Raw genomic sequence first — 27,817 nt, forward strand, 5'->3', positions numbered from 1 at the left:
GCTCTGCCAGGAACTCGCAGCGCCACCTTGTTTTTAACACACGCATTACGGCCGTGAGGGGAGTTAGCATGTTAGCATGCAGCTAGCAGTGAAGGGAGTTAGCATGCAGAGCACAGCACACGGTTAACGTCATAGATACAGACACAGGAACACGGCATGCAGTCAGGACACGCCCCCACCAGCTAAACATCACACCTGTCGCTAACACCTGTTAGCATGTGATTCCATCCAATAACAAACACATGACCCGGCTCAGACCTGGTCCCGTTAAAAACCAGCTGGAGAAATGAACCTGGATAAGTGACGAGCCTTTAAAAGACTCAAACTAAACTAGAGACTGAACCAGAACCAGCTCAGGAAATAAATTAGAACGTTCGGAGAGTTTTTCCATCTGGTTCCTAAATCTGGATCAAGTCTCCAAGTCTCCATCCACGTGGTCCTGGTTCTGGTCCAGTGGTAGGTAGAGATATTATTCTGACCACATGGTGGCGCTGCTGCTGCTGACGCCACAGACACATCAGCTTAAATATGAATAAATATGAATAAATGTGTGAAAGTAAATTAAACCGTATTAAACATTTTTTTAAATCTGGATTTGATTCAGGAATCTGGAAGTGGAATATTTTTATGTCATGATGGTATTTAACGGGGAAATTTATCTGGATGAATCTTTAAGCCCGTATCGCCTCCCTGGAGGACGGGTGAGGACGGGTGAGACCAGGTGAGGACGGGTGAGACCGTGTGAGGACGGGTGAGACCAGGTGAGACCAGGGGAGACTTAGTCACAGACCATGGGGGACAGTGTGGACCAGGGAGACTGGGTGGGTACAGGTGATGGCGGGGGTGAGACGGAGTGAGACGAGTGAGCCTCCCCCGACGATCTGTTGTAGACCGGGTGAGACCGGGTGAGGACGGGTGAGACCAGGTGAGACCAGGGGAGACTGGGTGAGACCAGGTGAGACTGGGTGAGACTGGGTGAGACCAGGTGAGACCGGGTGAGGATGGGTGAGGACGGGTGAGACCGGGTGAGACCGGGTGAGACCGGGTGAGGACGGGTGAGACCGGTCCCACATCACAGCACCATGGTGGGGATGTGGTGGACCAGGGACGCTGGGTGGGGTACGGTGGTCAGCTGTGGCGGGGGGTGAGACGGAGGAGGCGAGTGCACGCCTCCCCCGACCCCGACTCCTCCTCCTGCTCCGCCCACCACCACCACGCCCCCCCCCGGGGCGCCGGCGTCCCCGCTGGGCCGGTGCCGGGCGCTCTTCTGGTGCGCCCGGAGCCCGGCCAGCTGGGAGTAGGCGGACTGGCACACGTGGCATTTGTAGGGACGCTCGCCCGTGTGCAGCCGGACGTGGTTCCTCAGCGTGGACGACTGGCTGAAGCGCCGGTTACAGAACCGACACACGAACGGCTTGTCCAGCGTGTGGATCCGCATGTGCGAGCGCAGGTTGCTGCGCGAGTTGAAGCCGCGGTGGCAGATGACGCAACGCATGCGACCCAGACTGGAGGAGGAGGAGGAGGAGGAGGAGGAAGAGGAGGAGGAGGAGGAAGAGGAGGAGGAGGAGGAGGAGGAGGAGCCTTCACAGGTGTGGAAGTCATCTGGAGAGAAGGGGGAGGAGCCACAGAGAGGAGGAGGGTTCAGGGTGAGATCAGGTGCAGACAGAAACACATGTTTAATCTATAACCGGATAATGAATCATCATCTGTACCCGTCTTGGTTTTCTTGCTCTGCTCCTCGTCTCCTCCAGGAATCCCAGGGATTCCCAGGAACGTGTTGTGGGAGTTTCCGTACCAGACGAGGAGTTCCTGGTCAGGAGGGATGGTCTGAGGAGGAGGAGGAGGAGGAGGAGAGGAGGAGGAGAAGGAGTTCAGTCCACCATCCATTTACTGATCATTTCATTGAGTCTGTAGCTGCTTCTCTACACGGGAGAATTAAGAGGAGGCCAGAGGAGAACACAGCGACGAGGAGGAGGAGGAGCAGCAACAGTAATAAATATATAAAATACATCCAGCTTCTCTATAATTAATCGTATGTGAGGATCATGAGTTTTAGAATCAGATGAGACACATCAGATCATTTTACTAATAATGACGCTTCGTCGTCATTGTTGTTAATCCATGTTTCAGCCACCAGGGGGCGACACAGACCTGAACACGGCCTCCAGCTACACGCATGTCCTTGAGTTTTATCTCAGACAACAGGTGAAGAAGAAGAAGAAGAAGAAGAAGAAGAAGAAGAAGAAGAAGGTGAAGAAGAAGAAGAAGAAGAAGAAGAAGAAGAAGAAGAAGAAGCTGAGTTCATGCTCCACTAACTCAGCCCTGAGTCATTTTAGATCAGATCTCATTTATTTGTTCAGTTTATTTATTCAGCTCCATCACATAGAAACGATATAAAAGACATTTAAGTTATATAATATGAATATATAATTCTGTAAATATATACACTAGTATATGGTTCCCTATTGTTATTATTATTATTATTGTGTTGTTGTTGTACAGTTATAATGGAAATAATTATTTACCATCCGTCTTAATATTAGTGTAATAATAAAATAATAATAATTCTTCATATGTTACAGTTCTAATTATTATTCTTAAAATAATAATAATTATTATTATTATTCTTAAAATAATAATAATTATTTTTATAGAATACTGTTTATCATATATTCCAGTTTGTTATTTTCTGGTATTGTTTTCTCTTCCCTGCCCACACACTGACAGTCACTGCGCCGTATATTTCATGCATTCTGTCTAATGTGAAACTGTCTTTCATTGTTTCCTGTGTATATTTTGTACGTTACCTTCAATGTTTAACGTACTTAACGTACAACATATGATTTACATCTTTTTTCTGCTTCATATTTAACGACTTTTTCTAATTTGATGGCGACACTGAGCTCGACATAATATATGTTATTATTCTAGATAATAGGTTTTCACACCAAATGTTACGATATAAAGACACTGAAAAATGTCTTGTTTTCTGAGGGGACATGTGGGCGGTTTTATTTAAAGAGCTGGGCAGGTTTTTAATTCTAATATTTTCTGGAGGTTTGAGCTGTGGTCGTGTTGTTAGATGTGAAGCTACTCGGAGGCTGAGTGCTGGTTCCTGACCTCCACGGCCTTGTAGAAGATGCTGCTGCCGATCTGGACCACCTCCAGGTTCTGCTCCTGCTCGTTCCTGGCGCACTTGATGTAGGTCATCCAGCTCCTCTGGTCCTCCTGGCTGGCGTCGATGAAGTACCGGACCGTCCCGTCCTCGTTAAACACCTGAGCACAGACCCACATTCAGACCCACATTCATAAGACACAGTGGAACATGGAGCTGGTTTAGTCCGGGAGTTAGCCTGCTTCCAGGCCAGCTACCAGACCAGCCACCAGGCCCACTACCAGACCAGCTACCAGGCCGGCTACCAGGCCCGCTACCAGGCCAGCTACCAGGCCCGCTACCAGGCCAGCTACCAGGCCCACTACCAGACCAGCTACCAGACCAGCCACCAGGCCCGCTACCAGGCCCACTACCAGACCAGCTACCAGGCCGGCTACCAGGCCCGCTACCAGACCCGCTACCAGGCCCAATACCAGACCGGCTACCAGACCGGCTACCAGGCCCAATACCAGGCCCAATACCAGACCAGCTACCAGGCCCAATACCAGGCCCACTACCAGACCAGCTACCAGGCCGGCTACCAGGCCCGCTACCAGACCGGCTACCAGGCCCGCTACCAGGGCCGCTACCAGACCCGCTACCAGGCCCAATACCAGACCGGCTACCAGACCCGCTACCAGGCCCACTACCAGACCCGCTACCAGGCCCAATACCAGACCGGCTACCAGACCGGCTACCAGGCCCAATACCAGGCCCAATACCAGACCAGCTACCAGGCCCGCTACCAGACCGGCTACCAGGCCCAATACCAGGCCCAATACCAGGCCCAATACCAGACCCGCTACCAGGCCCAATACCAGGCCCGCTACCAGGCCGGCTACCAGGCCCAATACCAGGCCCACTACCAGGCCTGCTACCAGACCAGCTACCAGACCGGCTACCAGGCCCAATACCAGGCCTGCTACCAGACCCGCTACCAGGGCCGCTAACAGGCCAGCTACCAGGCCAGCTACCAGGCCCACTACCAGACCCGCTACCAGGCCGGGTTTAGGGAGACCAGATGCCCCTGATATCTGGGTCAGTCCCTGTTTATAATGACCTGTCCCCAGAAATGTCCCCTACAATAACTTTTTATGAGTGAGAAAAAAAATACTGCGTGCAGACTGGAACAATGGTTACGCTTAAATATGTTTAAACATGAATAAATATGTTTAAATACGTTTAAATATGAACAAATGTTTTAAAATAAATTAAACTATAATTGTTCCTGTTTCTTCATTTCATCTGAACAACATTTAATTCTCTTTTATTTCAGAAATCTAATCACCTTCGGCTAGCAGACAGTTAGCTGCCTGTTGGCATGCTACAGGTTGTTAACTACACCAGCTAACTAGCACTGAGCCCGCTAGTTAATTAAATATTTGTTCATCTGTAACCAGTGAACGCAGCTAGCTGGTTAGCAATTACCTGTTACTAGATAGGCATCAAGTTAACTAGTCGGCTAAATAATTAGCTTTAGCAATATCTGAGTCATAAAACAAGGTTGAGGTTCATCGCTAGCTAGCACGCTAAAGTCCAGCCAGCCAATCTACGCGTTAGCTAGAATGCTAAACAATTAACTGCAAGAAGCAGCTCAGTAACATTTAATTAGCTAACTGTTAATTATCTAGTTTATTTATTCTTCTGTACAGCGCATGTGTATCTGGTGGATGTTTTAAAGTGCTATAAAGATGCTAATCGGTGATATTTATGTACCTAACATGCTAAAGTTCAGCCAGTCAGTGAGTTCTCTGTTAATTCAGTGAAGCTAACTGCTAACAACCACTTAGCTGAATGCTAAGAATGCTAAGCTACACCTGTTAGCGCCTGTGTGGGCTCGTTCGTGTGTTTGTGGACGTTCACCTCCCACATGAGGTTGTTGTTCTTGTACAGGTCGATGTGTTCGGGGGAGATGAGGCGGCCGGTGAACGGACCCATCTCTGTTCCGGCCTTGATCCAGGTCTTGGAGAAGATCCCGAGACCCTCACCTGTAAAACGGGGACCACATGTTCTTAACATGCTCTGGGTTTGTTACTCTTTCATTTCTCTTGTGCACTTGTCTGTGAATGTGTGTGTTTTATTTTATATCCGGGGTTTTTTTATGTGTAAATGTGTGTGTGAGTGTTGAAATGTGTCATATGTTCATCTCAATAAAGTTTGTTAAAAAAGAAAAGAATAAGAAAATGACTTGAAACCAGCGGAGAGGACGGTGAGGAGGGTGAGGAGGAGGGTGGGGAGCAAGTGAGGAGGAGGGTGAGGAGGAGGGTGAGGAGGAGGTGAGGAGGGTGAGGAGGAGGTGAGGAGGATGAGGAGGAGGATGAGGAGGGTGAGGAGGAGGGAGGAGGTGAGGAGGAGGTGAGGAGGAGGAGGAGGAGGACGGTGAGGAGGGTGAGGAGGAGGAGTGAGGAGGAGCAGGAGGGTGAGGAGGGTGAGGAGGAGGAGGAGGAGGATGAGGAGGAGGAGCAGGTGAGGAGCAGGTGAGGAGGAGGAGGAGGGTGAGGAGGAGTTTTACCGGGGACGGAGCTTTGAGCGATGATCACTTCACTGGGAAGAACCAGACTTGACAACTTCTGCACCTCTGGACACAAACACAACATTCACAGATTTGATCATTTAAAATAAATCGCATATAGTTTTTATTATTGTCGTTTTATATTTATTCAGAACCAGTTTTATTGGCCGCGTTTGTGTTAATATAATTATAATAACATAAATTTGACCGGTCACTTTTCTCTCACGCGCAAAAACACAACTTAAATAAATAAATCTTGAATCAACATAAATTAGACTTTAAGAAATGAAATAAATAAATAAAGGACAAGAGCAGATATATTTGTACAGTATAAACATATAAAGTCTACGTCTTTCATTTTAATATTTTGTAATATTTCCTAAACATTATCCTGTTAATTCTATTTCATTTTACATTTTCATGTTTGTCGTTGTTTTCTTTTGGATTATTTCAGGTGAAGATTCACTGGGAAAAACTCGCACTGCGCTTTTATATCAGGCTGATTTTATTTATCTATTGTATTAATCTGCGTCAGTTTTTTTTTCCTTTGCATTTTATTCATTTAGATTTTTAATCTTTATATTCGTTTGTTTCGTTGATTCTGGCCACGCCCACTAACCCACCGGATGCATCACTAATTAACTCACCACTAATTAGTTAATTAGAATAAAAGTTTTATTTCACTCAATCAGGCGAGAAACTCATCTGTGCATTGAATTAAACTCGGTCTTAGCGGAGTTTCTCTGTCTGAAGTCCGGTGACGTTTCGCCTGATTTTAGAATAAATCGGAGTTTCCTCCACGAACACGAGCTTAAATGTTTTTTACATTTAATCCGCCTCCTGCTCATCCTCTGAACACGCGTCTGCATCTGATTTTAATGTCGCTCTGAGGAGACGGAGGTCAGAGAAACGCGACGACGAGAAAGAAAAGAAAAGAAAAGAAAAGAAAAGAAAAGAAAAGAAAAAAGAAACAAAAAAGAAAAGAAAGGAGAGAAATGGTTAAGGAAAGAAGACGCGGAGCTGCGTCCTCCTTCGCGGCCGATGGGAGAAAAAGATGAAGATGAGGAGAAGAAAAGAAAATCAGAGGCGGATTTAAAACGGGGTTTAAATTCCTGCGGAGGAAAACAAAAGAAGAAGAGTCACAAATAAAAGTGTGGAGGTGAAGGTGGAGGACGGAGACGGTTCCGACCGATGCGCACAAATTATCCTCAACGAATTTCACCCGAAACTGAAACGAATTCGTTTCAGAAAGAGTTGAAATAAAAGCCGATGAGTCCGCGGCCTCCGGTTCTCACGTGTTTGATCAGATCATTAACGAGTCATTGATGAATCCGTTCAGGGATCCACCGCTTATTCAATTCATGTTTAATTTCTCCTCCGGATTAATAAAGTATTTCTGATTCTTATTTACTCCGACATTTTATCAGACGTCGTATTTATTTGAGGAAATAAACATTTAATTTTTAATGCTATATATTTTTAAAACATTTGATAAAATAACGGAGATTAAACCAATAAATCAGTAAATCATTTAAATAGAATCTGAACACAATGAATTAGCTGTGATAAAATATTTATTTTATAACATTTTAAAATCAGACATTAATGATCCGTGTTCTGCTCATTAATTCAAATAAATAACAACAATAAATGATTCTTAAGTAACTGTCACGATGAATTAAACGCAGGGTCCTGATTGGTTCATTGGTTAATTGGTTAATTGGCACTGACCTCCGGAGAAGGACTGCGCGAGCACCTCGGCGGTGAACGCGGTCTTGGGGCTCGCGCTCGGGCCGGTGCGGTCCTCGTGCTGCAGGTGATGCTGGTGCTCGCCCAGCACGTGCCTCCAGCGGCCGTACAGGAAGCTGTGCAGGATGTCGGAGGTGATGATGTCCGCCAGGGACAGAGGCTTGAAGGACGGCTTCAGGCCCAGAGACGAGCCGGGCAGCACGGAGCCCATGGTCCCGGGAACCGGGGCCGGACGGGTCCAAAGGGGTCCGAGGGGTCCGAGGGGTCCGAGGGGTCCGAGGGGTCCGCGGAACCGGGGCCGGAGCAGGAGGAGTCAGAGGAGTCAGAGGAGTCGCGTCCGCGGGAGTAAAACGAAAAGTTTTTAAAGTCTCCAGATGTTTGACGGAACCAGAGACGAGCTGCAGGTTTCAGGTCTGAGTGAATCACGGAGGAGGAGGAGAGGAGCTGAGCCCTGAGGGAGGGATGGGGGGGTCTATATACCGGAGCCGAATCACCTCCTCCTACATTTCTATAGACAGGAGGAGGGAGGAGGGAGGAGGAGGAGGAGGAGGAGGAGGAGGAGGAGGAGAGCTGCTCCCTCCTCCCTCATTGGCTCCGTGTTCAGCTCCATCAGAGACTTTACGAAGAAAAGATTCACAGATTCTTTCTTCTTCTTTTCACTTCTATATGTTCCACATGTTCCGTGTGTGTGTGTGTGTGTGTGTGTGTGTGTGTGTGTGTGTGAGTGTGTGTGTGTGTGTGTGTGTAGAGAACCACACAGAACCATGTACCACGCAGAACATAGAACAGGAACCAGCAAACACTCTGACAGCGGCTCCACGGGGAGACACGGAGGCAGCAGCATCACGATAAAACCTCCTGGAGGAGGAGGAGGAGGAGGAGGAGGAGGAGGAGGAGGTGCAGCAGTTTGAGTGACAGAGCAGGAAAGGAGATTACCGAGACAACAGCTGCTTTCTTCATCCCTCCATTCACCTCCTCCTCCTCCTCCCGTCGTCTCTCAACAGGATTATTATTCTCTCTTTCACTTGATCCACATTTATCAGCTTTTAAACATTTATTGTTATTAGACACACAATGAGACACACACACACACACCCACTCACACACACACACACTCACACACACACACACACACCACACACACACACACACACACACACTCACACACACACACACACACACACACACACTCACACACACAATAAACTGAAACGTTTTGACTCTGAAAAATAAAATCATAAAAATGTTTCATCAGAGATTTAATAAATATTTGTTTTTATTTCATTTTATTGTGATGAATTAAAACTAGAAACCTGTAGAATATTTATTACTATTATTATTATTATTATTGTTATTGTTATTACTATTATTATTATTATTTTATTATATTTTATTATTATTATTATATGTATTATTATTATTATTATTATTATTATTATTATTGTTATTATTATTATTATTATTATTTGAAGTCTTTGCTGCTTTTTCTCTCCGGAGGTTCAGGGACCGACCCTCAGTCCTGTACCCGGCTCTCACATCTCCTCCGGCGGCCTCGGCTCTCTCCCGCTGCCGCCTCTCCGCAGAGCTCCGTGCGTAACGGATCAGACGGAGGAGGAGGAGGAGGAGGAGGTGGAGGAGGAGGGGGGGGGGAGGAGGGGAGGGGGGGGGTGGGGGGGGGGGGTCCGGTCCGGGACTAATGGGAGATTTGCAAATGTTTTTTCCAACTGATTTGACTCAATGAAGCGGAGTGTAGTTGCAGGAGGAGGAGGAGGAGGAGGAGGAGGAGGGACGGCAGGTGACTGGCACGCGTAAAGACAAGACGAGCAGAGGAGCGGAGGAGGAGGAGCAGGAGCGGAGGAGGTGCTGGGAATGGACCCAAACGGCGCAGACATTGTTGCGCTAACGTGATTAAGGCGCAGCGGCCTCATTAGTATTCATGCGGAGGACAGAGGAGAATAATCCTCCTTTAAAAAGCTTTTAATAGTCAGCTGCTCCTCCTCCTCCTCCTCCTCCTCCTCCTCCTCCTCACTTTTAAACTTCTCTTTCTTTTCTAGTTGTAGTTTCATTATTTTATTGTTGTTTCTGTTCAGTTTGTTTCTCTCAGCTCATTTTATTCTATTTCATTTCATCCTATTATATTCATTTTATTTATTTTGATTCTATTTTATTTATTTTCATCCTATTTTATTCATTTTGATTCTATTTTATTTATTTAGATTCTATTTTATTAACCTTTATCTATTTATTTTGATTTTTATTTCATTTCTTTCGTTTTATTGTTTTCGTCTCTAAACAGTTTGATTCTCGTCTTTCATTGATTTTAAATGTTTTTTTCTTTTAGTCTCTTCACACATTTTATTTCTCATGTTGTTTGAATCTTTCAGTTTAAATGTTCGAACCTTCATCATCCATCATCCATCATCCATCATCCATCCATCCATCATCCATCCATCCATCATCCATCCATCCATCATCCATCCATCATCATCCATCCATTCATCCATCCATCCATCCATCCATCATCCATCCATCCATCATCCATCATCCATCATCCATCCATCCATCCATCATCCATCCATCCATCATCATCCATCATCCATCCATCCATCATCCATCCATCATCATCATCCATCATCATCATCCATCCATTCATCATCCATCATCCATCATCCATCATCCATCCATCCATCATCCCATCTCCATTGTCCACATGATGACATTGGATTGATGGATGGACAGGTTGATTGATGGACAGGTTGATTGATTGATGGATGGACAGGTTGATTGATTGATGGACAGGTTGAGTGATTGATGGACAGGTTGAGTGATTGATGGACAGGTTGATTGATTGATGGATGGACAGGTTGAGTGATTGATGGACAGGTTGATTGAGTGATGGACAGGTTGATTGATGGACAGATTGATTGATAGACAGGTTGATTGATGGACAGATTGATTGATGGACAGGTTGATTGATGGACAGGTTGATTGATGGACAGATGGATGGACAGGTTGATTGATGGACAGGTTGATTGATGGACAGATGGATGGACAGGTTGATTGATGGACAGGTTGATTGATGGGCACATTGATTGATTGATTGATGGACAGGTTGATTGATGGACAGGTTGATTGATGGACAGGTTGGTTGGTTGATTGATGGACAGGTTGATTGATGGACAGGTCTTTCCTGCGGAGCCTCTGGTGGAGACATTAATGAACTCGTGTCTTTCTCTCCCTCCTTCAGGGACTTGGCCTGGTTCCAGACCTCCATTACTTGAATGTTTAATCACTTCATGTGTACTTACCGTCCTGCTTCCTGTTCTCCACCACCGCCAGGTCACGTGACCCATCATCAGTTGGACCCACGTCCTCCGGGGACGAGAGGAGGAGGAACAGAAACCTGCTGAGTCACCAGCAGCATCGTCCCTGTTCGGGTCCAGGCCGAGGAGACGCGTTGTCGTGGCAACTGTCAATCACCGCGGCGACACATAACCTGAACTCATGTCAGCATCATATGAACTATTAATTATGTATGTGATGTATACTTTAGTCCCGCCCACTAACATGGAGGGGGCGGGGCTTAGGAGCGATACTGCAGCCAGACACCAGGGGGCGTCTACACACTGTGATCTGGACCCTTCAGGAGGAACTAGAGACCAGGGAGGTCAGGGGTTCAGAGTCCTCCAGGGACGATGGAACGGAACTTGTCCTCATCGTCCTCATCGTCCTCATCGTCCCCTGGAGGACGACCAGTGTGTGATTACAGCAACTAATGACGGACGATGATGAGATCACTCAGACCATCTGTCTTTCCTCTGGGAACATGAATAAATGATGAATCCCACTTTTATGAGCGAGGGGCGTGGACGGAGGGTCCACTCCGAGTCTGAGTCTAAACGACTGCTTCAAGTTCACATGTTTTAATCTCAAACTAAGTTCAGAGGTTCCAAATAAACACTTATTTATCCAACTACAACTATTTTTGATTAAGGTTTAAAATGATGCATAATTAAGCCCCCCCCCATTAACAACCCCCACGTCCATATTTGGAATATCCCTGGAGTGTGGGCGGAGTAAAGCTCATCCAGCATGGGGACTGCAGGCTCCGCCCACTTCAGGGTTAATTTTCCAGGTTCAGGATCCAGAGGAATCACTGGTCTGCAAGAGGTCAGAGGTCAGTGTGGTTAAATCAGAACCGTCTGAAGGTTCAGAGGACGTTTAAAGAGTGAAGACACAACCAGGTCAGAAAGAACGAGCCTGTTTATTAGCTCCTGTGTTAATCATCATCATCATCATCTTCCTCTTCCTCGGCCAGCGACAGTCTCGTGGCTCGGGTTCATTCACAACTTTTATCTGTCAATAGAATCTAATAGAAAAATCTGCAGGTTACAGTTAGGACGTCTGTCCGTTAGAAAAACAACAGAAACCATGAAACCAAGCACCCGCCCCCCCACTTCAGGACCGGGAGGGGGGTGCTAGGACTAGGAAGATCTAGAGCCGGAGTGAACGGGGGCGTGTCCTGACCCGGTTCAGGGCGGTTCTGTTCAGACCGGGCCCAGATACCGGAGCAGGACACTGGGCCCACGTCCACTCGGTGGGTTTATATTCTTGGGGGGAGAGGGGGGGGATTTGACCCCATCACTACAGCTCTCCTCCCCCTGACCCTGACGCCGCCACTTTAAGAAGTCGGCCATGTTGGCTTCTGAAAGCGGCGGCGTCCAAACAGAGACGGACAGTTAGCCTAGCCTAGCAGTCTTGAGAATCTAACAACAGCTTCTCTTCTGGAAACATGTGAATTAAACATAATCAGGTTTTAAACAAAGAACATTTTAACTGGAGAGCACCCGCCAGAGAGAGTGGAAATTTACACAAAACCATAGCACATCATCGACACACTGAGTATTCAGAACTGGATAAACAGATTTAAATAGACCCTTTAACAAGAGAACTCATTATTATCGTCGTCATTATTATCATCATCATCATCACACATACGGGAAGCAGAACCACTGACTCAATGTTCAACTCAACAACAGCCAGACCTCCCTCACCAAGACAAACCTCTCTGTGGTCCCACACCTGCAGCTAACGCACAAACGCTAACACGCCGCTAACACGCTGCTAACAAGCCTTAGCATACACGCAACACGAAGCAACGCTCAGCTAACACGCACGGCTACAAAGACACAAAAAAAAACATCTGAATGTAACGGACAGGTCGAGCTAAAGCTAATCAGTAGATCCAAAAAATCCTGCTTCAAAATAAGAGAAACACAAAAATAAAAATTACTTTTACATTTGTGCAAGAAGAAAACAGCAACGCGACGACTGCTCATGTTGGAGAAGCGTCGTCCGGCTCTGATACACATTAAAACACCAGCATAGCACACCACATTAGCACCATTGAGCTACAGCACAGTTTTGCTAATGTCCTCGCTAACACTAGCCCTTTGTTAGCCAAGAAGCTAACCCAGATAGATTAGCCTAAGAATGATCTGAGGTTGTTTTTGGCAGTTTGTTATGAGGTCAACTAGATTCATTTATCAGACTGATTGCTAATATTTAGATGCTAGCAAACGCAAAAATTTTTGGAGCAGTTTTGTTTCTAGTTCTACCTTTTCCCCAAAAATGTCAAAGCAGAACAAAACTTTCATAAATATAGATGTTGGTATCATAAACTATGAGGCTAACGTGACGGTTTTCTCAGTCATGGATAACCAGCCGTTAAGTTAGCAAACCTAGCAGACTCGCTAACACACACAGAAACCGGTCAGTTACCAAATTCTTACCCGTGGCTAAGCTAATGGCTAACAGAATGTTCTGGTGATTTTTTTTCCATTCAGCTAACAGGCACAGACTAGCTACAACAAAACCAAAAGCTCGGCAACAACACACAGTTGAGGTAACACACATCATCATCTTCTTTTTGTTGCTAACAAACACTGTTCGGCTAACTAGCACATTTAGCTAGCGCGCTGATTTAGCCGATTTATTGCTCAGAGAATCGATAACTTCATTTTTGCTCCACAAACAAATCGGTAAAAACTCAAGAACAACGTCACAACCACGATAAAGTTTTCTGTGGTGGAGGCGGAGGATAAATCACAAAGTGTTTGACCACAGAGAGATCTGGCTTTAGACAACGCAATATAAATCGTCATTTATTCATCAATACATCATAAAACCTAAAGAAATCACTACAGAGATACAAGAATAAGAACGAGCATCAAACCAAAGAAAACAACAAACGTGTCATTGCACCTCCAAGATGGCGACTAACAGGTAAAATTAGATGGAGAACAAACAGACCCAGCGAGCAGATTTAGTACAAAAACAGTTGTCTCTGACGGTAAAACATTTCCATCCGACGCTATTAAAATATCTCTATGCCAAAATAAAAAAAAAAATAACTGAGAGTCAAACACACACAATCTGACGCATGCTTTAAAACATTATCAGAACCAAAATAATAATAATAATAATAATAATATCTGATTCTCTTACTCAAGACTGCTAAGCCTTTTACCGTTTTCTTATCGGAAAATAAAACTAGACAAAATATAGATTATACTGGATTCTTTTTTTGTTTGTTCAAAGCCACACTGATACATCTTTATGTTCAAGTTTGATAAAAAACAAAACAAAAAGAAAAAACAGGTCTACGCTGAGAGAGACCAGAGGCTAGTCCAAAAAAGTCTGCCCGACAAAATCTCAACTTTGTAAGGTTAAAAAACAGAAAGAAAAGAGTTCGTTGATTTTTCAGTTAATCCTTAGTTTTCTCTACAAAAAAAAGGAAGGAGGAAGCGGCAGAGCGTTGCTAGGAAACCCCGATTAGGTTGCCGTTGACGACCATCCCAGGCCTTCACCGGTAAGGGAGGGAGCCTCTAGTGATCCTACAGAGACAGGAAATGAGGTCATTGTGTGTTTGACCAGTGGGAGTAGGAGTAAGGGAGGGGGCGGGGCTTGTCCCTGTGTCTTACCTGGATCTGAGCCGGGTTCCACAGGTAGGGCTGCTGTCTGTAGTATTCTGCTAACGCCGCGGTGTACTCCGGCACTGAGCTCTGCTGAGACGACTGGCCTGGACACAAACGCAACGTTAGCATCGCTAGCAGGACGAGTTAGCATGGCTCTCAGGTCCGAGACACAAAAACCCGTCGCAGTCTGGAGATCAGGACGGAACCCGATCGTGTAGAGGTTCTCGTGTGGGAAATGATGTGAAGCTATGAGGAGCTACTGTTAGCTGGCAGGAGCTACAGTTAGCTGGGAGGGGCTACTGTTAGCTGGGAGGCTAGGAGGAGCTACTGGGGAGCTAGGAAGAGCTAGTATTACCTAGGAGGCTAGGAGGAGCTACTGTTAGCTGGGAGGGGCTACTGTTAGCTGGGAGGCTAGGAGGAGCTACTGTTAGCTGGGAGGGGCTACTGTTAGCTGGGAGGCTGGGAGGGGCTACTGTTAGCTGGGAGGCTAGGAGGAGCTACTGTTAGCTGGGAGGAGCTACTGTTAGCTGGGAGGCTAGGAGGAGCTACTGTTAGCTGGGAGGCTAGGAGGAGCTACTGTTAGCTGGGAGGGGCTACTGTTAGCTGGGAGGAGCTACTGTTAGCTGGGAGGGGCTACTGTTAGGTGGGAGGGGCTACTGTTAGCTGGGAGGAGCTACTGTTAGGTGGGAGGGGCTACTGTTAGCTGGGAGGGGCTACTGTTAGCTGGGAGGCTAGGAGGAGCTACTGGGGAGCTAGGAAGAGCTAGTATTACCTAGGAGGCTAAGATGAGCTATTGTGAGGCTAAGAAGAGCAACTGGGAGCTGGGAGAGTAGGAGGAGCTACTGTTAATTGGGAAGAGCTACTGTTAGCTGGGAGGAGCTACTGTTAGCTGGGAGGAGCTACTGTTAGCTGGGAGGCTAGGAGGAGCTACTGTTAGCTGGGAGGAGCTACTGTTAGCCCCTTTCCTATTGGTGTAAAAATGCATCCATCGTCATGTTTGGTTCACAGAGGAAAACGCTAGCAAGAGGAGAGAGCTAGCCAGCTACAACCAATCAGGACATGATGTGTCAGTGGTTGCTAAGCAACAGTGAGGCCATATTCAGTCTATGGAGACAGGAGACAGTTTAGAGACATTTAGACATTATTACTGGTTGGACACCTGATAGTTGTGGACATGGTCCTAAATAGTTTTAGTGGAAATAGTTGTAAATAACTAAATGTGTTGATCAGCTTTAGAAATGTCCAGGTTAGATTTACATTCTCTGGACTCTGGGACCAGTAGACTCTGGGACACTAGACTCTGGGACACTAGACTCTGGGACACTAGACTCTGGGACACTAGACTCTGGGACCACTAGACTCTGGGACACTAGACTCTGGGACACTAGACTCTGGGGACACTAGACACTAGACTCTGGGACACTAGACTCTGGAGGGTGAAAGGCCGATGAAGCTGGTTTGTGTGTAGATGAACGTACTCTGTTTCTTGTAGTAGTCCTCCCAGGCCTTGCTGTAGTCCGTCATCAGACTCTGTGGTTGGTTCTGCTGACCTACAAACACACAGACTCAGCTCAGAGCTCAGACTCACCTGAGCCAGGTCTAGGTCTAGGTCTAGGTCTAGGTCTAGACCTCCTCCCCTGAGCCTGACAGGGTTTTGCTCTAATCTTCTAACCCTCTGGTTCAGTCTGTTTGTGGTTTAGTTTTATTTGTTTTATAATGTGCACGATGACCTGCACGGTATTTACCACATTAACAGCTTCAAAGTCCAAAGGTAAAAACAAACTGCTGCCGCAACAAGTCTGGACACATCAAACCAACTCCAACCAAGGGAGAGGCTAGGAGGCTAGGAGGCTAGGGAGAGGCTAGGAGGCTAGGAGGCTAGGGAGAGGCTAGGAGGCTAGGGAGAGGCTAGGAGGCTAGGAGGCTAGGGAGAGGCTAGGAGGCTAGGAGGCTAGGAAGAGGCTAGGAGGCTAGGGAGAGGCTAGGAAGCTAGGAGGCTAGGAAGAGGCTAGGAAGAGGCTAGGAAGAGGCTAGGAAGAGGCTAGGGAGAGGCTAAGAGGCTAGGGAGAGGCTAGGGAGAGGCTAGGAGGCTAGGGAGAGGCTCGGAGGCTAGGAAGAGGCTAGGAAGAGGCTAGGAGGCTAGGGAGAGGCTAGGGAGAGGCTAGGAGGCTAGGGAGAGGCTAAGGAGAGGCTAGGAGGCTAGGAAGAGGCTAGGGAGAGGCTAGGAGGCTAGGGAGAGGCTAGGGAGAGGCTAGGAGGCTAGGAAGAGGCTAGGAGGCTAGGAGGCTAGGAAGAGGCTCGTAGGCTAGGAAGAGGCTAGGAGGCTAGGAAGAGGCTGGGGAGAGGCTAGGAGGCTAGGAGGCTAGGGAGAGGCTAGGAGGCTAGGAGGCTAGGGAGAGGCTAAGGAGAGGCTAGGAGGCTAGGGAGAGGCTAGGAGGCTAGGGAAAGGCTAAGAAGAGGCTAGGAGGCTAGGAGGCTTGGAGGCTAGGAAGAGGCTAGGAGGCACGGAGGCTAGGAAGAGGCTAGGAGGCTAGGCTAATATGTAAGTATTTCTACTTCCTGGTTTGATGTGTTCAGTCTTTAGTTCCGATGACAACTGGAGCAACTTTAACCTGACAACAAAGGAACTGATTGTGTTGTTGTTGTGTTACCAGGGTCTTGTTGTCCAGGGCTCTGCCAGCTCGTCTGGTAGGTGTTTCCCCAGACTCCAGTCAGGAAAGTCTGGCCACTGCCACAGCTGCAAACACAAACACCTGGTCAACAGCTGGTCAACAGCTGGTCAACCTTAAATACAGCCTGATGCTAGGAGGAGCTACAATTAGCTGAGATGCTAAGAGGCTAGGAAGAACTACTGTTAGCTAGGGAAGCTAGGTGAGATCTAATATTAGATGGGAGCCTGATGCACGGCCGATGGTCAGAGTGATGCTAAGCTAACAGAGCTAAATGGACTTACTTCTGGTGGGTGGCGGGGCCCTGGGTGAAGGGACTGAAGCCAAAACCTCCGTTACTCATGATCCCTGAGCCCTGCAGAGCAAACACAGCCTTTACTCATTAACTCCCTTAAATCTACACTTTTTTGCATGGAGTCTGGTTGCAGTGAGTAGCAGCTGTTGTGCGTCTGTGTGCATGCGCTTTGCGAACCCCGATCTTGTCGTCGATGAGCTGGCGGGCCAGGTCCATCTGCTGGGCGGTGCCTCGGATGGTGAAGACCCGGGTGTTGGGGTCGGTGGAGGGGGGCGGGTTCCTCTGCAGCTCCACGTGAGCTCCGGACTGCTGGTTAATACTCTTTATGGTCTCCCCACCTGAGACGAGACACGTCCAACAAACCCAACGTCAACACACAGACACACACGTTGTGTTAAATGTGAGTGAAGCTCAACGTCAACTATTCTGCTTTGGTCTCATCTGTCCACTAAACCTGGTCCCAACAGTCCAGTAGAAATGTTGTGTTATGTATTTATGGGTGGTTTCCAGGACCTGAACCAGGACCTGAACCAGGACCTGGTCTCACTGCTGTACCTAATGAAGTGGCCAGGTGGTTTTATTCTAATAACTCAAAGGAGGAACCTGCTGGGAAACGTTGACGTATCGAGAGACAACGATAAATAAATGAACGTTCAGGGCGAGAGCTCCATCAGCGGCCTCCATCTAAAACCTCTTAACAGCCATCAGCCATTCAGCTCCCAGTGTGTGTGTGTGTGTGTGTGTGTGTGTGTGTCTCTTTGTGTGTCTCTTTATGTCTTTGTGTGTTGGAGGTCAAGAGGGTTGAGCAGCAGCTTCTAAAATAAAAGCTGCAGGAAAAAAGAAATGTCAAGTAGCTGGTGTTTAGACACCATATGGTCTCTGAGTGGTGGCCCACGGTTAGCGCGCGCGCGCACACACACACACACACACACACACACACACACACACACACACACACACACACACACACACACACACACACACACACACACACACACACACACACACACACACAGTCCCTTCAGGGGACATCAGGTGGCCACTTCATTAGGAACACCAGTGAAACTAGCTCTGGTGTTCGCTAGCTGTTAGCACGAGACGATATCTGACCTTTGATTTAATTCATCTCTAACCAAATAAACACAAACATTAAATTAAATGTTGAAAATAAAAACTGACACGTGTTCCTAATATTTTGACGGCTCAGATTCTCCAGGTGAATCATTATTTACTAGAGGAACCAATGAATGAATGAAACTAGACGTCTGGTGCTGACGTCCATAGAACGGAGTCACATCCACAGACTGAATCCTAGAATCTGATCTATGAGACTGAAGAGAAATAAATAGCAGATCTACTTTAAAACCAGTGTTGCTCTTCATCCATGTGGTATTAACCAGGTAAAATGATTCCTGCTCCAGGAGAACATCTCTCCTCCTCTTCTTTCCACCATGTTCTCCTCTCTAAGCCTCTTAAAGTTCTCCTCCCTGCTCTCAGCACATCTCACTGCAGAACCTTCTTTAGGAACCTTTCATCTCTGCCTCCATCCAGGAACAACTCATAAAACATCAGGGTTCTAGTTTAATGTTCTTAGACTTCGTCCACCAGGAGAAACCAAGTCTTTGCTCTAAGAACGTTTAGAAACACTGGCCCTGATGTCTTGGTGTTTCTGGATCAACCCTGACTCGGAGGTAACCGGTGGTCATAATGTTATGGCAGGGTGGGTGTGTCTGGACCGACCTTTGCCGATGACCAGGCCACACTTGTCAGCAGGGATGGTGTAGGTGACTTCCTGCAGAGGCCCGGGGGAGCCCATGGTCCAGTCGCTGCGACCTCGGACCCTCCCGCCCCTCAGCGCCGACCCGAACCCGTCGCGCTCCTGCTGGGACCGAGAGTTCAGAGACAGCGTGATCACCTGGACACGCGGGGACGACACGGGGACACACCTGGACACAGCGGGACGTTACCTGCGCGGTCTGGATCAGCTCGTTGATGAGGTGGAGGGCGTGTTGGCAGCGGTCCGGCTGGCCCATCACCATGGCAACGCGCTCTGGACTGATGCCGTCATCTGTAGAGAGGTGGGAGGGGCCACACCTTTAATCTGGATTAACCTCATGTTCACATTATACAATAATAGAATGTGTGTGAAGGTTCTTAGTCCTCCAGCTCAGGGTTTAACGTCTTTAGAGAAGAACTTTCATCTGAGCAGCTTTAATCTGGATAATATAAACACCTTAATCTGGATTACAGATTTAGCTCAAACTGGATTGTGACAATATAAACACCTTAATCTGGATTACAGATTTAGCTCAAACTGGATTGTGATAATCTAAACACTTTAATCTGGTTTACAGACCTGCTTTAAACTGGATTGTGACAATATAAACACCTTAATCTGGATTACAGATTTAGCTCAAACTGGATTGTGATAATCGAAACACCTTAATCTGGATTACAGACCATCTTTAAACTGGATTTGGACTCCTGCGTCATTCTGGATCCGTGTTTTAGATTTATTTTAAACTGATTGAGATAATCTAAACATCTTAATATGGATTACAGATTTAGCTCAAACTGGATTGTGACAATATAAACACTTTAACCTAGAATACGGACTTGCGTCAATCGGGATTGAGATAATCTAAACACCTTAATCTGGATTACAGATGTGCTTTAAACTGGACTGTGATAATGTAAACACTGTAATCTGGATTACACTGATGCACTTTACACTGGATTGTGACAATACGAACACTTTAATATGGATTACAGACTTGCTTCAATCGGGATTGTGATAATGTAAACACCTTAATCTGGATTACAGACCTGCTTTAAACTGGATAATCTAAACACCTTAATCTGGATTACAGATTTAGCTCAAACTGGATTGTAACAATCTAAACACCTTAATCTGGATTACAGATTTAGCTCAAACTGGATTGTGACAATATAAACACCTTAATCCAGAATGCAGACTTGCTTCAATCGGGATTGTGATAATGTAAACACCTTAATCTGGATTACAGACCTGCTTTAAACTGGATTCGGACTCCCGCGTCATTCTGGATCTTCTTAATCATTTCTCCGTTTCTGCCGATCACGATGCCGACAGCGAACCTGGGAACTGGAACCTGCAGTCAGACAGAAACACGATGAGCGTCGCGGCCGAACAAACCGATGTGCGGAGCGTTTGTTTCCACGTGTCGTACGTCCACGCTGGTTCCTCCCAGTCGGGCGCTGAAGTCGCTGCGTCCCGACCTGAAGTCTCCGTCCTTGTCCCTGATCACCTCCAGCACCAACTCTCTGGCCGCCTGAGGGAGGACAACAAGCCCGGGTCAAGGATTACGTGGCGCCGCTGGTTCTCAGGACACCAGGACGTCTAGTATCTGTACCTGGACTTTGTACGGGTCTCCAGAGATGCGGAGGGGTTTGTCGGCGCCGGTCGGCATCGGACCGTCCTGGATCATCATCATCTTCACCCCGGCTCGCTCCTGACACAACAACAAACCAGGAATCAGAGCAGAACCCGAGACCTGCAACGTTTCCACGGCCCCAGGACCTTCGATCTGAACTAGAGGCGTCGTAAATGCTGTTTTGAACCCCATCAAACCCTCGTTCTGTACCTGCAGATGTTTGATGGTGTCTCCTCCTCGGCCAATCACCAGCCCCACCTTGCTGGCTGGGATGAGCATCTCCTGCACCGAGGCTCCGCCCTCCCCGTCGCCGTGGAAACCCGGACCGTTTCTACAGCGATCCACGATCTGGACGAGCAGACGCTTCGCCTGCCTGAAAACATCCAGAACGTTATTTCATCTTCACTTTAAACACGGATGGATGGATGGATGGATGAATGGATGGATGAAAGGATGGATGAATGAATGGATGAATGAATGAATGAATGGATGGATGGATGAAAGGATGGATGAATGAATGAATGAATGGATGAATAAATGAATGGATGGATGAATGAATGGATGAATGAATGAATGGATGGATGAATGAATGAATAAATGAATGAATGGATGGATGAATGGATGAATGGATGAATAAATGAATGGATGGATGAATGAATGAATGAATGAATGGATGAATGAATTGATGAATGGATGGATGGATGGATGTATGGATGGATGAATGGATGAATAAATGAATGAATGGATGAATGGATGAATGAATGAATGGATGAATAAATGAATGAATGAATGGATGAATAAATGAATGGATGAATGGATGGATGAATGGATGAATAAATGAATGGATGAATGGATAAATGAATGGATGGATGAATAAATGAATGAATGAATGGATGGATGGATGGATGAATGAATGAATGGATGAATGAATGAATGAATGGATGAATGAATGAATGGATGGATGAATGAATGGATGAATGGATGAATAAATGAATGGATGAATGGATGGATGGATGATGGCGTGTTGAGGAACTCACTCGATGCTCTCTGGAGTTCCGGTCAGAGAACACGGCCGCTCCATCAAACCTCCGCTGTCTGAGTCAGGACGGAAACAAAGAGGTTCAGGTCACGTTTTAACACAAGTTTCACAGCGAGAGGTTCTCTGGGCGGAGCAGGGTCAACATTCACAGTCAACCACGAAACGTTTCAGAGCGGCTATTTAACCCCGAGCCTCTGCTTTGTGTTGTTGTGTTGTTGTGATGTTGTGCAGGTCTAATGCACACGGTGGTAATTAGATCTCAGATGCTGACAGCTTCACTCCTTACAAGCAATAAAAACAATTATTATAAAACAACTCTGTAACATTTAGAATGAAGAGCTGCATTTCTACAGGTTCGCCTGCGACCAGACCTGGGAAGCTAACACACGTAGCGCTGAAAACCAGCCACACTCACGGCTAAACAAAAACTTCATCTGACTGGTCACATTTGACTCAACAAATTTACAACTATTAATAATCTGAATATCTGAATATAAAAGCTCCAGACTCACTTTCAACAAATGAGTATGTTTTTCAACTTGTTCCATGTAGAAAACTGAGAAGGAGCTAAGTCTGGTTCATGAATATGTTTTGCTGTGGAAACTCTGCTTATTGCTTTGCTAGTTTACTGAATGTAATGTGCCACACACATATGCTAACTGTATTAGCATGTTGTCATCTGCTAGCTGCTATGCTGTGTGTGAGCTGTGAATTATTAATAATTGCGTGACTGTAGTTGCCTGACGTAGCAGAGATTAGTCAGATGTTTCTCGTCCACTCACCAGCAGCGATCTGGATTTTGCAGCCGGACTCCAGCTGGATCCTGGTGATCTGTTCTCCTCCTCTACCGATAACTGCGAGGAGGAGGAAGGAGGTCAGAGGTTACTGATGCAAACCATCGCCTCCAAGTCAAGGTGATGAGTCTGGATTTTATTAGAGGACGTTTAGACAGAAGATCACAGACAAAAGAAACCAGGAGACAGGAACCTAGCCTGGAAGCTAACCTTAACTAGCCTGGAAGCTAAACTGAGCTAGCCATGAAGCTAACCGAACCTAGCACAGCAGCTAAGGTGAACTAGCCTGTAAGCTAACCTGGCCTACACTGGAAGCTTAACTAACCTAGCAATTAAGCTAAGCAGATCTAGCCATGAAGCTAACTGGACCTAGCCCGGAAGCTAACCTGAACTAGCCTGGAAGCTAACCTGGCCTTAGAATGTAAATCTAACCTGGACATTTCTAAAGCTGATCAACACATTTAGTTATTTACAACTATTTCCATTAAAACTATTTAGGACCATGTCCACAACTATCAGGTGTCCAACCAGTAATAATGTCTGAATGTCTCTAAACTGTCTCCTGTCTCCATAGACTGAATATAGTCTCACTGTTCCTTAGCAACCACTGACACATCATGTCCTGATTGGTTGTAGCTGGCTAGCTCTCTCCTCCCGCTAGCTCTCTCCTCCCGCTAGCTCTCTCCTCCTGCTAGCTCTCTCCTCTTGCTAGCTCTCTCCTCCTGCTAGCTCTCTCCTCCTGCTAGCTCTCTCCTCCCGCTAGCTCTCTCCTCCTGCTAGCTCTCTCCTCCCGCTAGCTCTCTCCTCCCGCTAGCTCTCTCCTCTTGCTAGCTCTCTCCTCTTGCTAGCTCTCTCCTCCTGCTAGCTCTCTCCTCCTGCTAGCTCTCTCCTCCTGCTAGCTCTCTCCTCCGGCTAGCTCTCTCCCCTTGCTAGCGTTTTCCTCCGTGAACCAAACATGACGACAATATTCAGGAAAAAGACTCAGTTATTTAGAACCAGTCTAGTTTTACTTGGTCTAGAAACACGAGTTAGAAACTGTTCCTCAGCTGGATGTTTTCTGCTGAAGTTGAAGCATCTTGATGCTACGTGGTCTTCGACTGGTCATGTGACTCCAGAGGGTTAAAGGACTGAATAATAGGAGGTCAGAGGTGAGAGGTGATACTTACTGAAGCCCACCATCCTGTCGGGGACCTTGTATTCCTCTGTGATTACTCGGCTGAAACAGACATATTAACAATGTGATTACATGGAGTTTGGATCTATAACCTTCATCGTTCAGTCTGACAACATGAATATGATTCGTACCTCTGGTGGCCCATGGCTGCTAGCTGGTTACCTACTGGGAGACAGAGACACATTAGATCCAAACAGGCACATACATGCTACATGCTACATGCTACGGCTAGGACTACAGATTAACATGATCAATATGATTTATTTAGGTTCTGAAATAAAATGAAACCACAGTAGGAGGAGGAGGAGGAGGAGGAGGAGGAGGAGGAGGGGGAGGAGGAGGGGGAGGAGTAGGAAGGCTCACCTCCGTCCTCTCCTGGTCTTTTCTGGTAGTAGATGGAGGGTTCGACTCCTCCTGAGGAGCTGTTGAGGTGAGACATGGCTTCTCCTCCCATTTTCCCCACCATCTGAAACACAAACATCACATCATCTGTTTAAAGGGTCACGAGACACCAGGGGACGCCAGGAGACATCAGGGGACATCAGGGGACATCAGGGGACACCAGGAGACATCAGGGGACATCAGGGGACACCAGGGGACATCAGGGGACACCAGGGGACACAAGGTCCAGTCCCACAACCCCAAAGACGTCCCAACGAAGCCCCGGGTCCTCACCTGTCCTGAACCACTTAGAGGTTCATGGAAATCTACCTGGTTTAGTTTTATAGTCGATATGAGCAGAAACATGCTAGCGGTTAGCATCATTAGCATCTCCACTGTTCTGATGGATGACTCACTGATAAAAGCTAATTATTCAACCAGACCAGGGCACCAAACGTAGCAATGCTAGCACACTAACCTGTTAAATGATGGTGGACCAATTAAATTTGTTGATGTTTGGATGGTAACAGTCGTTTAGTAGCCGTGGTAGTTTTACATGGCTAGCATCTCATTTTTTACGGCTAGCTAGTTTCTTAAAGGTAGCTTCTTGTTGTCATACCGTTAGCTTCTATTTTCTTCAGCTAACTTATATTTTCTCATGGTTAGCTTCTTATTGTCATATGGCTAACGCCTTGTTTGTCCTGGCTAGCTACAGCTAGCTTATAGTGTCTTACGGCTAGCTTCTCGTCTCGAGGCTCGGCGCTAACGCAGTGTAAAGTCATGTCAGACATGTTGAGGCTCAGTTCTGGATAAAGATCGGTTTTAGAGGCATCCTGAACCTTGTGTGTGACAACTTATCGTACACAATTTACCACCAAAAACAATCCCCACGTTGAGAATTTGTCGTCTTGTGACAAACGGGATAAACACAAGTAGCTCACCTGAGGCTAACGAGGCTCCTCCTCAGTAACATGAACTGGTTCAGAGACCAGGAGAACAAGCTAATGGCTAATGACAGCAACACATTTATTCACCACCTGAACAACAACCACAACCCACAAGGAGAACGACCCCAAACTGTGGGAACAGTCCCTGTTTTTGAAGACGTGTCCTCCTCCGATTTCAGTGTTTGATGAACGAGAGAAAAACATGTTGAGCGCAACTTTAAGCTTCAGTGAAGCAGCTTTTTAGACTTTAACTGGTCAGAATCATCTGAGACTGAGTCAAACATGGACTGGAATCAGTTTTTACCGTTTTCATCAGGACGAATGTTTTAGTCGCTACGACTCGACCTCCTGGTAAAAAGCTGTGACGCTCAGATACGCGACAGAAAGTTTAGACCAGGAAATAATCTGTTCACATGAAAATCAGCTGCTGAAGTTTTGCTGGAGTTTGAAGTCGGTTTGACCCCAAAAGACGGAAACTAAACCAACGTACAGAACAAACTCATCTACGGCTGCAGCCACTGAGCGAACACATGGAATAAAAACACGTCGTCATAGACGTTGAGTACGTTGCGTGAACATGTGTCATCACGGCAGATTCTCATCGGGATTTATTTTGGTTTTAAACTGAACCATAAGAATCAACACGATGCTAATGGAGATGCTAACAGAGATGCTAACAGAGATCCTGTCATGTAGACGTGTATTTGGTGACGTCACCAGGGATCCATCAGATATTCGTTATAAACCGAACCCTCGTCTCCATGGCAACAACACTCGCTCTGATTCAGGTGTCCTCTAGCGTCCCCACGGGGGACCAACACCTAACATCAGTCCTGGTAAAAACAGGGACGGACATTTTGTATAAGAGTTGTCCCTGAACCCAGATTCGTCCTCGTCCTGAACCTGGAAGAGGAGGGCGGCGCCGAGGACACGGGGGACAGAGAAGGGGCGTCTCCCTGCACACCTGCAGCAGAGGACAGGTTAAATGTCCTGTAGGGGACAAGTTAAGTGTCCTATAGGGGCCAGGTGTCCTATAGAGTACAGGACAGGTGTCCTATAGGGGACAGGTGTCCTATGGGGTAAAGGACAGGTGTCCTGTAGGAGGATGGGCCAGGTGTCCTGTAGGGGACAGATGTCCTTTAGGGGACAGATTAGGTGTCCTATAGGGGCCAGGTGTCCAATAGGGGACAGGTCAGGTGTCCTATAGGGGACAGGTTAGATATCCTATAAGGGACAGGTGTCCTCCAGGGGACAGGTGTCCTCCTGCTGTATTGTTATGTAACAGCAGCCTAGTTTCTGACCAACTTACAGTAAACAGCCTATGGGGGGGAGGAGGTGGAGGAGGTGGCGGAGGAGGTGGTGTGGGGGTGGGGGTCTCTAACTCCCAGTCCGCTCCGTGGACTCGGTCCCCGGCCTAAAGGGGACCAGGAGCGGGTCCCGGGCTCCAAAGTGTCGCTGGTTCCTCCGACTTCCAGCCAACAGGTTGCCCGCTGCCGAGCTGACACGTGTGGACAAACTTCTCTCCCCCCTCCCCCCTTCCCCTCTCCCCGGTCCCGGTCCCACCGCGCTCCCCTACCGGACTGACAGCTCCACAAACTCCCTCTAAACTAACTCCCGGACCGTGTCCGCTCGGGCCAAGTGTCCAGAACCACCCGCCACAAGTCCAACTCCCCAGTAGTCCCCGAGCCACTTAGCATCTTAGCATCTTAGCATGTGTGTGTGTTGACGGATAAGTTCGGAGAAGCGGCAGCAAAAACACAAATAAAAGTGCTTTGGCTCGATTTAAACGACTCGGTTCGGCCCGGAACGAGTGTGTGCTGAGCCCCAGTAGTGTTGTTACCTGCCGGGCCCTCTGTAAAACATCGGCCAGGCCGTCTGACTTCAGCCCCGGCTGGTTCATCGAGGCCTGTCCCTGCACCAGCTCCGCCATCACAGCTAGCCGTTAGCCGCTAGCAGCTAGCCGCCGGATTAGCTCCCGCTGCTAGCTGCGCTGCAGAGAGAGGCGCGAGAGCAAGAGGTCTCACTCTGAGCGCTTCCCCGACACCACACCTTTCTTCTTTTTTAGTGTCTTTTTTAACACCACCAACCTGCCGGAGACTACAGATAAATATTAGCTTGCATGTCTATATCTGACTCTGGTTTGTATTCGTGTCAATGTGCAATGTCCTTCTTTTAAATAAAATAATAAATAATAAAAGAAGAAAAACAAAACAGACAAAAATGAAGTAATGGTAGTAATAATAATGATGAATGTAACAAACACATAAACCTGCTCAAAGACGAGTTTATAAGTATTATCAAATATTATCTTGGTAAAAAACAAACAAAAATCGTTCAGCCAATGAGGACTAAATGAATCACACTCCATAAAAGTCAAAATGGACTCGTTAGAATCATCTTCCGTGACTTGTTTGTTCAGTGCTGAGTGAGTCGTCGTAATTATAGACGATCTCTGCCGCTACTCAGCTGTTGGCAACTCTCGGGTCAGTTTCCGCTTCCGCGTTGAGTCACGTGTCTGAGCCAGCTCCACAGGTGGAGGGAGAAAAGTTTGAGTAGAAGAAGTAGTGGTAGTAGAAGAAGAAGAAGAAATGTGTGTGTGTGACCTTTGACCTCTGTTTGTTCATAAACTTTAGCTAAAGGAAAAAAATAAGAGTTTGTTAAACTGCAATAAAGATTCAATCATCTTTCTAAAAATAAAAGCTTGTTTAATACT

The 27,817-nt window shown here is 46.9% G+C and overlaps 2 protein-coding genes across 4 annotated transcripts; both read right to left on the reverse strand.

Moving 5' to 3' along the window:
• Window positions 1-897: 897 nt before the first annotated feature.
• Window positions 898-7,875, reverse strand: LOC125012805 (PR domain zinc finger protein 12-like). The gene is made up of 6 exons (XM_047592956.1): window positions 7,398-7,875; window positions 5,667-5,732; window positions 5,018-5,142; window positions 3,121-3,276; window positions 1,713-1,827; window positions 898-1,602 (listed from the first exon to the last, which is right to left on the reverse strand). The coding sequence occupies exons 1-6, from the start codon at window positions 7,624-7,626 to the stop codon at window positions 1,073-1,075; spliced, it is 1,221 nt and encodes a 406-aa protein (XP_047448912.1). The 5' UTR covers window positions 7,627-7,875; the 3' UTR covers window positions 898-1,072.
• A 3,785-nt stretch (window positions 7,876-11,660) lies between these two features.
• Window positions 11,661-27,102, reverse strand: LOC125012784 (far upstream element-binding protein 3-like). 3 transcript variants are annotated; one of them, XM_047592927.1, is made up of 18 exons: window positions 26,945-27,102; window positions 24,140-24,242; window positions 23,908-23,938; window positions 23,769-23,818; window positions 22,591-22,662; window positions 21,807-21,864; window positions 20,980-21,142; window positions 20,749-20,847; window positions 20,566-20,667; window positions 20,385-20,487; window positions 19,324-19,424; window positions 19,097-19,238; window positions 17,534-17,694; window positions 17,346-17,416; window positions 17,044-17,129; window positions 15,871-15,942; window positions 14,399-14,496; window positions 11,661-14,311 (listed from the first exon to the last, which is right to left on the reverse strand). In XM_047592927.1, the coding sequence occupies exons 1-18, from the start codon at window positions 27,032-27,034 to the stop codon at window positions 14,303-14,305; spliced, it is 1,611 nt and encodes a 536-aa protein (XP_047448883.1). In that variant the 5' UTR covers window positions 27,035-27,102; the 3' UTR covers window positions 11,661-14,302. The 3 variants fall into 3 exon arrangements, with proteins under 3 accessions (XP_047448883.1, XP_047448882.1, XP_047448880.1); XM_047592926.1 differs by having other exon boundaries at window positions 19,097-19,235; window positions 23,908-23,941; XM_047592924.1 differs by having other exon boundaries at window positions 23,908-23,941.
• Window positions 27,103-27,817: the final 715 nt, after the last annotated feature.

Source organism: Mugil cephalus, chromosome 8 (assembly GCF_022458985.1).
Source record: "Mugil cephalus isolate CIBA_MC_2020 chromosome 8, CIBA_Mcephalus_1.1, whole genome shotgun sequence".
Classification (NCBI taxonomy): domain Eukaryota; kingdom Metazoa; phylum Chordata; class Actinopteri; order Mugiliformes; family Mugilidae; genus Mugil; species Mugil cephalus.

Coding starts and splice junctions, on each gene's coding strand:
- LOC125012805 (XM_047592956.1), bottom strand. CDS start 7,626: ATGGGCTCCGTGCTGCCCGGCTCGTCTCTGGGCCTGAAGCCGTCCTTC. Junction 5,143..5,666: donor CGCTCAAAGCTCCGTCCCCG/GTAAAACTCCTC, acceptor CCCGTTTTACAG/GTGAGGGTCTCGGGATCTTC. Junction 1,828..3,120: donor TCTTCTACAAGGCCGTGGAG/GTCAGGAACCAG, acceptor CCTCCTCCTCAG/ACCATCCCTCCTGACCAGGA.
- LOC125012784 (XM_047592924.1), bottom strand. CDS start 27,034: ATGGCGGAGCTGGTGCAGGGACAGGCCTCGATGAACCAGCCGGGGCTG. Junction 20,848..20,979: donor ACACCATCAAACATCTGCAG/GTACAGAACGAG, acceptor TTGTTGTGTCAG/GAGCGAGCCGGGGTGAAGAT. Junction 19,425..20,384: donor CCGAATCCAGTTTAAAGCAG/GTCTGTAATCCA, acceptor ACCTCTCTACAG/ATGACGGCATCAGTCCAGAG.